This window comes from Acipenser ruthenus, chromosome 5 (genome assembly GCF_902713425.1).
Source record: "Acipenser ruthenus chromosome 5, fAciRut3.2 maternal haplotype, whole genome shotgun sequence".
NCBI lineage: Eukaryota > Metazoa > Chordata > Actinopteri > Acipenseriformes > Acipenseridae > Acipenser > Acipenser ruthenus.
The window spans coordinates 2,568,370-2,582,371 of record NC_081193.1 but is presented as its reverse complement, the minus strand read 5'-3'; the positions used below and the strand labels follow the sequence as shown (position 1 = coordinate 2,582,371).

The following is a 14,002-nucleotide window of genomic DNA, read 5'->3' as shown; positions in this document are numbered from 1 at the left end:
AACAGGAATGCCAAGATCATCTTCAGCAAAAAGACAGAATTGGTATGGAGGGTGCCCTGACCTCTGTAACAATTAAGCAGGCTTTCGTGATAGAGAATGCCTGCATCTCACTCACCCGCTTTGCGAAGGAAGCAAGAAAGCTGCTTTAAACGATAGCAGTTTCAGCTCAGTTGAATGCACGGGCTCAAATGGAGGTTTCATGAGTGCATCAAGCACCATGTTTAGCCTCCAGCGAGGAACAATGTCCTTCATAGGCGGCCAAAGCCACCGCGTCCCTTTCAAAAATTGCCCCGCAGGAAGTGAGCTCCTGGGGAGACTCAATCTTAACATGGCAAGCTGAAATAGCTGCCAGATAGACCTTTAATGTAGAGGGGGATTTCACCTTGTCAGACAGGTCCTGCAGTATTAATGCCATGGGATAAGTCGTGGGGTCAAAGCCACGAGGCAGATACCTCGTCTAAATGATGGCCCACTTGTACCCGTACTGGAAACCCATGGACGCTGCTCTGGTATTTTGTAGGGTGTCAATAACCCTATTGGACAGACCCAGATGGCTTAAATGCAGCTGTTCAGGGGCCAGACCTAGAGCTGCAGGCTTGATGGGATGCCATAATGTTTGACTGAACAGGTCGCAGTGCATCGGCAGTTTCAATGGCTGGTTGCTCAAGAGCTGCATCAGGGTTGAAAACAAGAGTCTCCTGGGCATATATGGGGCTACTAGGAGCACTTTGGCTTGGTCCTGCCTGATTTTCTCCAGACACAGCGGAGCAGGGTGAGCGGTGGGAAGGTGTATAACAGATGCCTCAGTCACTGGTGTGGAGAACCAGAGGGGGCTGTGGGTTGATTCCTGGGAGGCAAAGAGGTCTATCCTCTCCCGAACCTCTCCCAGATGAGGCTCACCACCTTGGGATGAAGCCTCCACTCTGAGATGCTGGGAACAACCCTTGAGAGGAGGTCCGTCGCTCAGTTTGTCACCCCGGGCAGATGTACTGCCTGCAGTGAGAGGAGGTTCTCGTGTGCCCAGAGCAAAAGCTTGCAGGTCATGCGATGGAGACTGGGCGACCTGAGACCGCCCTGGTGGTTGATGTAAGCCACCACTGTTGTGTTGTCTGTACGGACAAGCACATGTTTCCCTCAAACCTCCGGCAAAAAATTCTGCAAGGCCAGGTAAACTGCCTGCAGCTCCAAAATATTGATGTGGAGAACCTGCCAAGGGGGGTTCCTCGCACCTTGTGCCCCTCCGTCATTCCACACAGCGCCACAGCCCAGACTGCACGTGTTCGTGGTGACAACCTCCCTTCTGGTGACACTGCCCAGCACTATGCCTAGGCATAGATGGGCAGGCTGCTTCCACCAAGAGAGAGCTTCTAGACCAATGGTTTTCAAACTTTTTCTCGCGACCCAGTGGAGGAAAAACACTTATCTCTGCGACCCAAAACAATAACATCTTCTGACTAGAGTTTTCATAAAATCACAATAAAGCCTGGGCAATAGATACATGCTAGCTTTAACCGCTTCACTTTAAGTAATAATTAAAATTAGACATCGACGTTACTTGTAAAACATTTTTAAATACAGTAAAACAAACAAAAATAAAAAAGATCAGATAAGTTTCGCTTACTTAATGTGACGGGTGGGCCTGCCTGTTGTTCATGATCTCGCTCCAATCTGGATCACAGGATGAAAGCGCTACTTGCATGTCAGGTGCGCTGTCGAGTTGGTTTCTTTCTTTGGTTTTTAACCTTGTCAAAGTCGAAAATCCCAGTTCGCACATCTAGGTTGTTGTGAACGGCAGCAACAACAGAAGACTAATCCTACTTAATAGTGGATATTCTTTGAAAACACTGATCCAAAACGATGACAAATTTAATTGACTTGACATGTTTTCAGTGTGCTATCACAGGTGAGCTGCTGCAGCTCGTTTTCTTGCTCAGGCATCAAGTTTAGCTCTATTATTGATTAAGGATTTTCGAAAGCAAAAGGATCTTTCACCCAACGCTTTTCCTTCAAATTTGCAAACCCTTTTGCAGGAAAGTAGCGACTAAAATTGTCAGACAGAGCAGCCAGATGTAACTGTATGAATCTGTCACTCACTTTTTCTTCACTGATGCTGTTCTCCTCAGTGTGTTGTAACAGTGTTTGGAACATGTAGTAGCTGGGACGATTACTTTTCAGTCGTGCTTGCCACAGTGCTTGTATGTGCTCACAGTGTCAGAATAAATCATTGCCTCTTCCTTGTAACTTCAAATTCAGTTTGTTTAAGATTGAGAAAATGTCAGCTAGATATGACAACTTTGTTAACCAATTGGCATCGTCAAACAAATTTGCCAAGTTAGACTGTTTCTCTACCAGAAAAATGTGAAACTCATTCCTGAGTTCGTACACCCTTGCAAGCACTCTGCCCCTCGATAGCCACCATACTTCAGTGTGTAAGAATAAATGAGTGTGGTCCGCTCCCATTTCTGAGCATAATGTTTCAAAAAGCCTGCTCTTAAGCGAGCTTCCTTTAATGAAATGTACTTCCTTCAGTACTGCCATAAGATCAGGGGAAACACCCTTGGATGCCAAAGCTTCGCAGTGAATGAAACAGTGATTCCAAACAACATGATTACCAGCTGCCTCCGATATTTTTTTCACAACTCCGCTATTTCTACCTGTCATATTTGCTGCACCATCACTTGTTATTCCTTTGCAATTAGCCCAATCCAATTTGTATTTTTCAACAATGCAGTCATGCAGTGTATCTGTGCTCCTGTTGCATTTGTTGGTAAAGTCAAACAACAATCTTCCATAAAGTCATCTTGCCATACATACCTCACATAAACATAAACTAACAGTGTTGCACAATTTGAAATATCAGTACTCTCGTCAAGTTGGATAGCAAAATCCCCGGCTGACTGTAACCGAGTAATAAGCTGGGCTTCCAAATGCTCTGTAATGCCACATATTCGCCGAGACATTGTGTTGTCACTGAGAGGAATGCTTCTCAATTTTTCAGCAGACTTCTCGTCGAAAATTGTACGCACCATATCCAGAGATGCTGGAAGAATGCGTTTTTCAGCCACTGTATGAGACATTTTCTCTTTTGCCACAAGGTATGCAACCAAACATGTGCCTTGTCATTCAAGGTAGCTGAGCGATTAAGAACTTGAGCCAATAACTTTAACTCGCGTTGCTTCCGTTGAAAATACTCGTTAGGCTTATCCACGAGTTCCACGTGTTTCATTTCTAAATGTCTTTTGATAGTTTTAAACTTTCGTTCGCAAGCACCTCGCTGCAAACAACACACTGGGGCTTAGGATCCTGATTTGCATTTGCACAGTTTATGAAACCAAATTTCAAAAAGGAATCGTTATATTGCCACACCCATGCTTTATTTATCTTTTTAGGTGGTTCAGACGAGTTCGACTTGGCAGTAGTAGAATTAGAACTTTCTGTTGCAGGTGACATGCTTACACTGGCATTTTCTGATTTAGAGGGATTTGATTCCAAACTTCTTTTTCTTATAACAAAACGATCCATTTTTACAAAGAAGGTTTGTTGGTTAATACTTGCAACTGGAGTTCAGAAATCAGTCTCGTTGACGTTACGTCGTTAGGTGTGATTAGCTACATTCAAAACTGCTACATTGTGATCACGTGTAGTGTGTAGTGCGTAAGATGAAACTCTCTGCAAACAAATAAGTCTTACTGGAAATAAGTAACTCGTCGCGACCCATACTTTGAAAACCACTACTCTAGACAGTGGTGGGACACTGTCAATAGGTGGTCGCGGTTCAACGTTGGTTGAAAAACCCTGCTGTTGAACCAGGCCTTCAGAGGGTGCATGCACAGGAGACCCAATGGCAGGGTCTGGGAAGCTGCTGCCATCAGGCCCAGAAGTTTCTGGAAGCACACTACGAGACAGGCTGTCTGGGAAGGCGTGAGTTGGCTCTTCGCATGATTCACCTTAAGGCCCAACCATTGAAGGTGACTGGTGACTAGTTCCATGTGGGCCTCTGCCTGTGCTGGAGACTAGGCACAAATTAGCCATCCAAATTGAGTGTTGTGATGCCTTTGAGTCTCAATGGGGCCAAGTTAGCTTATATGCACTTCGAGAAGGCACGTGGAGCTCAGGAGAGGCTAAATGGCAAGACACGGAACTCGTACGCTGTTCCCTGAAAGGCGAACCGCAGGTACTTCCTGTGCGCAGACAGCTGTGTCGGTCTTTGAGTTTTTTTTTTAATTTAGTGGTTGCCAATTATTTGTATTGTTTTCTCCCCAATTTAGTAATGTCCAATTATTTTTAGGCTCAGCCCACTGCTACCACCCGTGCTGACTCGGGAGGGGCGAAAACGAACACACGCTGTCCTCCGAAGAGTGTGCCGTCAGCCGCTCGCTTCTTTTCACGCTGCAGACTCACCGTGCAGCCACCTCGGAGCTAGTGTCGGAGGACAACGCAGCTCTGGGCAGCTTACAGGCAAGCCAGCAGGCACCCAGCCAAAGCACAGGGGTCGCTGGTGTGCGGTGAGCGAGGACACCCTGGCCGACCTAAGCCCTCCCTGCCCCCGGGCAGCGCTCGGCCAATTGAGCGCCGCCCCCTGGGAGCTCCCGTCCCCGGTCAGCAAAGGAATAGCCTGGACTCGAACCGGCGATGTCCAGACTACAGGGCGCATCCTGCACTCCACACGGAGCGCCTTTACTGGATGCGCCACTTGGGAGCCCAGGGCACCAGTTTGGCGCTGGTTTACATACTTGGGAAGCAGACGAACCAGTGGATTCCCACGTGCGGTGAGAGCACTGCAGCATCTTGTCCACCACGGGACCAAACATACGCCCTGGAGAGATCGGGGTGTCCAACAGCGGTGCTTTGTCCCCGTCAGGCACACGTGTCAGGGAAAGCCAAAACTGCCTGTGTGCGGCTACCAGCGAGGCCAGGTTTCTACCTACAGCCTGTCCACTGTGCTTGGACACACAGAGCAGGTTTTTGTTAAAAGGAGCAGCTCATCCAGCTGTTGTGGTGAGGGCCTGTAGTTCTCAGAGAGGGACCACAGCAAATGCTACTGATGCTACTAGGATGCTACTGTTGTTCCCTAATGGTACGGCGAACGCCCCAGCTGAATAGACTCTTTTGAGGATCACCTCAGAAACCCGGCAATGCTTGTTAGGGCAGGCAGTGTCCTTGGATAGCAGCGTCAAATTAGGTGCCTGGACCAAGGCAGCAATAAATGCCTCAACAGGCAGAAAATGGGCGGTAAGCGCCTCGTCAAAAATGGACTGATTCCGATTCATTTAATACCACAAACAAAATGTGTAAAAACACATCAAATACAAACTATATAGGAGATATAAGCAACAGTGTACTTTCCAGTCAGGTCAGTCTTGAAAGGAAAAATGGCGCTGAGATCTGTGAGCGCAGTCCTTTATATCCTCGGGGGCGGGGTTACGACTGCATCACAGGCTCAAAGAGCAGTTTTGGTATAAACATTCAGGATTCAGGTCTTTATGAGATAAATAACCATTAGGTAATAGTTACATCTCGTATTTGAAAGGAAACTGACTGAATGGATTAGGAACATCCACCTCTCTGTGTTAGAAATTAGGATTAGAAATATCTATCCAACTGCCTGTTGGTCTGTTGGAGGTCATCATAAAAAAGGTGCCGAGTCAATTTAGAAAAGAACAGGGAAAATGATTCACAATCACGTTCAAAGTAGTTCATCACTTTTAATATAAAACAAACTTGCGATTAAATCTCTGGCATCCTATAATAATGGCTCTATGACAAATACATTACTTTTTAATATTTTAAGACACACTGCAGTTTGAATAAAATCAAATAAAATCATATCAAGGAATTAAAACATTTAGATGTGAATAAAGCAGTGCAAAACAATTCTATAAAAAAATATTCTGCTACTTTTGTAGTCATTCATTTATTTAATCCAAAAGGACTACAGTAGTAGACAGTCTTCAGTTAGTTTCTCTTACAATGAAAAAAAGGAAATGTACCAGGAAGGTAGAATATTCTTCTACTGCTGATCTATTTGTTCTGCTCAGATAGGTTATTCTAGTGGACTGTGCCCCAGGTCGATGTGCACTCTTCACAATAAAACTTGAAAACATGCTATTATTCTTCTGTTCAACCAATAGCTTGAAATACGGATTTCTTGTGCAATTATCTTTATTAGTATGCTTAAACTTGTACATCCCCCAGTTATTTGGATTTAAATGAAAAATATATACAGAATACTGAATGATCATTCGTGGTACACAGTTTTTATTCGCCACAGGAGAATGTCCCAGTATACCACAAGTATATATTTAAAATAAATAGCAATACAATTAGATTTTTTTTATATATTAAATCAATTAATTCTGTTTATTTGACCTGCCGGGTCTTTACTCGATGTGGATTCATTTCTAACCCCCTTTATGGCCTCTTTGCAATTGTCATTTAATAGAACCTTGAGCTCAATTTGTCAATTTGCAGCCTTTTGTTGTAATTTGAGTCCAAATTACAACAACAATAGAATGCTTTTTATTTCAGACATTTTAAAGTTGTTATAAAACACATATTGGTGGCCGTGTTGTTTGAACTACTGAAGCGCGGCTCCGTTCTGAATTTCAGCAGCAGAACACTGGATTGGAATGCAAGCAAAGACACATTCGAAACTAGTCCCGGTAAGCATCTTATTCCACTTATGTTATCCCACTGAAGTGGAATAACACAAATGATAGATATACCCACGCTTGTGGTACAGTATAAAACTAATTGCCCAAGGATAATTATCCCCCTTAAAAAATGGACAGCTAATTTGAAACTATCTGTATGCTTTATGTGGCATACAATTATAAAGCTCCTGTGAAAAGGTCTTTCAATACTGAATGCAATGCTTCAAAGATTCCTATCACTCATTAAGCAGTGAAGCATCTTTGTATTTCAAAAGAATACATTTCTGCTTATCTTTGATAATGGGTTTTAATCATTAAAATGTCCAGGAACATGACATGCATTTCCTATTAGCGTTAAACCACATAATGCAGAATCCACACTATAGTACAGACAAAAACACATTTTGGACGGTCAGGCGTGGTACTCTTTCTCTGCTCCAAAAGTCCCTTTCATTTCCTACATTCAGATAACTACATTCATAACGTGTGATTGCTTGGTTACTGCATGAATATTATTTTGTTATTTCAAACGTTTCCTTTTGTTATAAGACTACTCAAAGTTACAGCGTACCTATCCCCTCTCCATGCTGTAAATACAAGATTATCATGAGTGCCATGAGAAAGTAGATGACCATGACCTTCATCCACAAAAACATCCCCATATCTATCTATCTATCTATCTATCTATCTATCTATCTATCTATATATATATATATATATATATATATATATATACACACATACACACACTGAGTGCACAAAACATTAGGAACACCTGCTCTTTCCATGAAATAGACTGACGAGGTAAACCCATGTGAAAGCTATGATCCCTTATTGATGTAACCTGTTAAATCCACTTCAATCAGTGTAGATGAAGGGGAGACAGGTTAAAGAAGGATTTTTAAGCCTTGACACAATTGAGACATGGATTGTGTATGTGTGCCATTCAGAGGGTAAATGGGCAAGACAAAAGATTTAAGTGCCTTTGAACGGAGTATGGTAGTAGGTGCCAGGCGCACCGGTTTGAGTTAGTCAAGAACTGCAACGCTGCTGGGTTTTTCACGCTCAGCAGTTTCCTGTGTGTATCAAGGATGGTCCACCACCCAAAGGACATACCAGCCCACGGTCGAAAACGGCTCACTGATGAAAGAGGCCAAAGGAGGCTGACAGTCCAGTACAACATTGGTGCCGAAAGACCCATAAAAGAATGCACAACTCGGCGTACCTTGACACGAATGGGGTATGGCAGCCGACGACCTAACAGAGTTCCACTTCTTTCAGCAAAACACAAGAAACTGCGGTTGCAGTGGGCTAAGGAACGAAAACACTGGACACTGGAGGATTGGAAAAACATTGACTGGTCGGATGAATCCCGGTTCCTGCTGTTTCACGCTGATGGGATGACTAGGGTATGGAGAAAACCACATGAGTAGATGCATCCATCATGCCGCGTGTCAACATTGCAGGCTGGTGGTGGTGGTGGTGTGATGGTGTGGGGTGAGTTTTCATGGCACACATTGGGCCCCTTGATAAAAGTGGAGCAACGTTTGAATGCCACAGGATATCTGAACATCATTGCCAATCAGGTGCATCCCTTCATGGCAGCAGTGTATCCATCTGCTAAGGATTTTTTCAGCAGGATAATGCCCCATGCCACAAGGCTAGGATTGTCCAGGAATGGTTCCACAAACATGACAGTGAATTCAGCTTACTGCAGTGGCCTGCCCAGTCACCAGATCTCAATACAATTGAGCATCTGTGGGATGAGATGGAACAAGCTATTCGGAGTAGAGATCCACTACCAGCCAACTTGACACAAGTGTGGGAAGCATTGGAGTCAACATGGTCCATGCCTCGACGAGGCTGTTCTGAGGGCAAAAGGGGGTGCAACTCAGTATTAGGAAGGTGTTCCTAATGTTTTGTACACTCAGTGTATATATATATATATATATCATCTTTTCAATTCACTGCTGGATGAAGACCTCCCCAAGATTCTTCCACAAAAGCCTGTCTGCTGCATCCCTCATCCATGTTGCTCCAGCGTGTTTCCTAATTTCATCTTGCCATCTTCCTGGAGGTCTTCTTTTTGGTTGCTTTATCCTGCTTTCTCATTTGATTGTACTGAGTCAAATTTATCTTGAAGTCTGTTAGAGAGTATCTTGGTAAAAATGTTGTAGATTATAGGAAGTAAGCTAATAGGTCTGTAGTTCTTGAGGTCTTCTTTATCTCCTTTCTTATGTAAAAGTATCACCAATGCGTTGTTCCAGTCATTTGGCACTTTCTTTTGCTTAATATAATCTGTAAAAATTCACAACAGTATTTTTGTCAGTTCTTCACCTCCTTTCACGATGTCAATCGTTATGCCGTCTTCTCCGGGTTCCTTTCCTGTCTTCATATGTTTGATAGCATGTTTCACTTCTTCCGGTAGAACGTCTGGAACTTCTTCCTCGGGTTGTGTTTGTTCTGTCTCGTCTTTGTCATCTGCTACGTTGCTCTTTTCATCTTTATATAATTTTCTGTAAAAGTCTTTGGCTCTCTTCAAAATCAATTTGCGGTTCTTGATGACAGTCCTGTCCACTTGTTTGATTGCTAAAATCTGTTTTTTCCCCCAACGATCAGTCTTTGTTTTGCTTTCTTCATGCTTCGGTTGTTTTCAATAGTTTTCTCTACCAACCTACAGTTGAATGACCGTATATCCTCAGTAATGCACTTTGTTACTGTCTTGCAGAGCTCAACTGACTTCAGAGCTGCTGTTTGTTTCATTTCCCTTCTTTTCTTCATGAGGTCCTTTGTCTCTTGCGTGAGCTTCTGGTCGCATTTTGTACTTTGTGTTCCCGCGATGTTTTTTGCTGTTTCTGCAATTACTTGCCTCACTTTCTCATAGATTTTGTTTACCTCGATTGCTTCATCTTTTTGCAGATCTTGAAGAGTGCTGAATCTATTCTTCAGTTCCAGTTGAAACACCAGGCTTTGCTTCTGGAGCATTTCTATGTTGATTGTGTTGGATTCCGTCATCACGAGTTTCGCTCTCTCCAGTGCTGTGTTTAGGTGTATTTTGAATCTTACAATTCTATGGTCACTTCCTGTGTTTACGCAGTTTAGTACTGAGACATCTTGTACGGTGTGCTTCTTGTTGGTGAGTATGTAGTTAATTTCATTCTTCACTCCATTGGGTCCTCTCCATGTCCATTACCTGATGGGTTTCTTCTGGAAGAAGGTGTTCATGATGAATATCTGCGGTTACTTGTGGCGTTCCTCAGGGTTCTGTTCTTGGGCCAATTTTATTTTCATTATATATGCTGCCCTTGGGTGACATTGTCCGTAGACATGGGGTCAACTTTCACTGCTATGCTGATGACACCCAGCTATATCTGTCTCTAAAGCTAGGTGGTCTCTCTTCTATATCAAGGTATGGATGTCTAATAATGTCCTTATGTTAAATTCAGATAAAACAGAGATAATGGTTTTGGGATCAAAAGATAAAAAAAAACATAGATCTGTCCGCCTTCACAGAGGACAGTTTCCCATACTCTCAGAAAACTGAAATGAGGAATCTGGGTGTAATTTTTGGGTGTTCTTTTTTGAGCCACATATTCGGAATATAATTGAAGTGTCTTTCTTTCATCTTAGAAATATTGTGAGGTGCTGTCCAGGTGAGGCGCTTCCTTTCACAGCACGATGCTGAGAGACTGATGCATGCCTTCAGATCTTCTAGGATTGATTACTGCAATGCCCTGTTCTCTGGAATTCCAAACTGTGTTCTGTCACGATTGCAGCTTGTACAAAATGCTGCAGCCAGGGTGCTAACCAAAACAAAAAAAAAGTGAGCACATTACCCCAGTGTTAGCAGCCCTCCACTGGCTCCCGGTACTGTCCAGGATTGACTTTAAGGTCCTTCTTATCACCTATAAAGCCCTAAACGGTTTGACTCTGGCCTATTTGAAGGATCTTTTAGTCCTGTATGCCCCTGGCTGGCCACTCCGATCCCAAGATGCAGGGCTGCTATCTGTCCCAAGGATTTTAAAGCAAAGGACAGGTGGTAGAGCATTCAGTCATAGAGCACCTGAACTCTGGAATGCTCTACCATGCACAGTGAGAGACACACCTACGCTGGCAATTTTTAAAAATAAATTAAAAACATACTTTTATAATAGGGCTTTTACATCTTTATAATATTTCTTTTTACATAGTTTAATTCCTATTTATTCAGTTTGAGTTCCTCATCTGTTGCTTTTATTTGCTTTAGTTTTAAAATGTTGTTTTTTCTTTCTGTTTTTACTGTACTAAATGTACTTCCGAATGTCCTTTTTCTTGTTAAAAGAGCCTTGGGATGGCTTGCTATGAAAGGCGCTTTGTAAATAAAATTTGATTTGATTTGATTTGATTTGAATGAGTTCTTGTTCGCTGCAAATTCGACTAGTCTGTCACCCCTCTCGTTCCTGTCGCCATGTCCAAATTTGCCGACCGAATTCTTGTCTTCTTGCTGGGCTCCTATTTTGGCATTGAAGTCACGATGATGAACTTATAGTGGCTCTTCCCATTTTCCTGTAGTCCTTGTACTTCTTCATAAAAATCTTCGACTTCTTCATCCGAATAGCTTGTTGTTGGTGCATATACTTGGATGACCTGAAGTTCATACTTCCTAGAAACTTTCACTATCAGTATTGCGGGCCTCTCCGACGCGCTGTCAGTCTCCACTACATTATTCTTGATTCTCTTTTGGACAATGAATCCAACGCCTGTTCGTCCATCTGTAGTGCCTCGGTAGAAAAGAAGATGTCCACTCTTGAGTTCTAGTTGTCTTTCGTCATTTCACCGTACTTTACTTAGTCCTACGATGTCTCACTTGATTCTTCCAAGTTCTTCTTCCAACTCTTGAAGTCTTGCTTCACCTGAAAGAGAACTGGCCGCTGCCTTGGTCGATGGCAATCCAGTCTTCGGGGAATGAAGGCCACTTTTTTGTCCGTGCTTTCATCATGGGGGGGTTGGCCATAACTCATCACGCTGGCCAGGCGGGTTGGTGAGTGCCCCTTCCACTTTGGCCGAGTATGTTACTCAGGCTTTCACAGCATGGTTGAACCTGTCAGTGTCAGGGGACCCCGCTGTACTTCATCTTGAGAACCCGCTGTCACCCTCCTGCTACTTTGAGGCAGTGAAAGTTGGACTTCAGGAGGGATATATATATATATATATATATATATATTAAATTTAAAGGAAAATTCTGACTGTACCATATTTCCAAAAAATGTAGAGGGGGCCTGTGGCGTTCTTGCATTTTGTTCCCGCACTGAAGCAGGCAGACAGGCAGGTGAGAGCCGGAATGGAGGCACGGAGACACAGGTGCAGTGAAACACGCCAGCACGGCGCTCACTATTTATTAACACATAAAACAAAGAAAAAACAAACAATAATGTCATGTGACGCTACCAGCGATGGTAGCGCCCAGAGGACGGTACAAGACTGTAAAATACACTAAAAATAAAAACACAATACAACAAACTATAAATCAAAGGTGTCGTGAAAACGGCAGGCCTTGCAGCAGCCCCAATCGTAGTGATCGCTATGTTTTTATACTGATGCTCCGCTGAGACACGCTCACCTGCCTGCTGGAACAGCTGATTGCTTTCAGCTGCTGCTCCACGCAGACAGGTAATCGGCCCCGGCGGAGCGACACAGCAGTTAAACAATTAATGAAATCAATTTACAACAAATAACGAAAAAACATACAATAAAACTACATATTTCCCATGTGTAGGGCTTCCGCCCTGCCACAGGGCCACTTATTAGTTTATTAAAAAATCCGAATCAACTGCATGTCTGCACAAAAATCCAAGGTTTTTTTATACAGCAGGAGTCAAACGGCCTCACTAACCTCCTGATTAAATCTGGGTTATCACATCTGTGGCTGTATCCCACTGATCTCCTTAAGACTGCTAATGACAGTGCCGTAAGAAAAGAAATGTGCCGTGCTGAGCACTTACCCTCAGCTACCGTGAGCAGGTTGCCAAAATCCACACTGGTATGAGACTGCGGTGGCTCTGAGTTCCTGACATTCCCAACCGGCAGGAACGGGTCGTAGTCTGTGGCGGAAAGGTCTGCAAGGCTCAGCAGGTAATGGCTTTGCTGGGTGTAGAGATTTGAGCCATGAACACAACAGTGCAGAACCTGGAAATGGACAAAGAAATGATCAACTCTATAGGCTCCAACTAAGAAATCGAGGTGAATGTCACATTTCAAACCATAGTTTTACTGGGTGCGAGAAACCTGAAATCATGCTTGTATTTGTTCATTGGTGAATTATTAATTTTCCTAATCAGAAAGACAGTACTGCACCTGAATGCCACAGAATGTAAAACTCAACGGTAAACTCAAAATTCTGATATGATCAACAGTCATTTTAAACTCCGACGCGTGCCCTTTGCTTCTGGAAATTCAATAAAGTGTTTAGATCTGCTACAGTATAGATCAAGTGGATGTTTTTCGTTTTGTTTTCATGTATACTTGTAGCGATTGCACCTGTTTTTTTTTTTTGTCTGGTGGAGCTCTACAAGAATTGGTGGATGTCTTGTGGCTCCACTGGCTGTCATTCACAGGGTTGTCCATCGATACAGTTGTATAGAGTGGACATTCAACATGGCGGAGCTGTAGACAGGTTTTAAGGGTTGAGTACACTTTTAAATGTACTATTCCATCGATTGCAATTGATTTTACTTGCTCTTATCTGCCCCCTATTTTACTGCATTTAATCATGTACTTTAGAGTACTGTAATCTGTCACAAGTGTTATTTAATCTGTAGTATTTTGTATGTAATTATATCCTGATGTAACTATCACTGACACTTATCTGCTCCGTTACTGAATCGTATTTTGTCATATACTCGTACTTGCTAGAACCAAAGTCATTGTATTTTTATCTTGTTCTTAATTGTATTATTACTGTGGCGGAGTGTCCCGCCCCTATGTTTAAATCTTTTGTTTTTGGTTTGTTAATAAATCCACGCTGAGTGCCATTGCATTCAACTTCACCCGCCCATCCACTGTTTTGGTTTCAGTTACTTCCTGGTCCGTGATGTCATCACACCTCACCACTGCGAGCCAGCCTGTCACATACTTGTACTGTGATTCTTGAAATGTATTTTTGTTTATGACTGTAAGTCGCCCTGGATAAGGGCGTCTGCTAAGAAATTATTAATAATAATAATAATAATAATAATAATAATAATAATAATAATAATAATAATAATAATAATAATAATAATTTGTTTACCACAGGGTAGAAACAAACACAGAGGCTGTGCATTTAGACTTTGCCCTTTAAAGATCACCGATAGAAACTCCCTGAAGGTTTT

The 14,002-nt window shown here is 42.9% G+C and overlaps 1 protein-coding gene across 3 annotated transcripts in view; it reads right to left on the bottom strand.

Moving 5' to 3' along the window:
• The window catches only part of LOC117402736 (ral GTPase-activating protein subunit alpha-2-like), a 179,479-nt gene that overhangs the window by 66,020 nt on the left and 99,457 nt on the right, over positions 1-14,002 (bottom strand). For all 3 annotated transcript variants that reach the window (XM_034004162.3, XM_034004163.3, XM_034004164.3), the window contains one exon: positions 12,635-12,818. In XM_034004162.3, the coding sequence (XP_033860053.3) occupies positions 12,635-12,818 (184 nt within the window). The remainder of the gene's footprint in view (positions 1-12,634; positions 12,819-14,002) is intronic.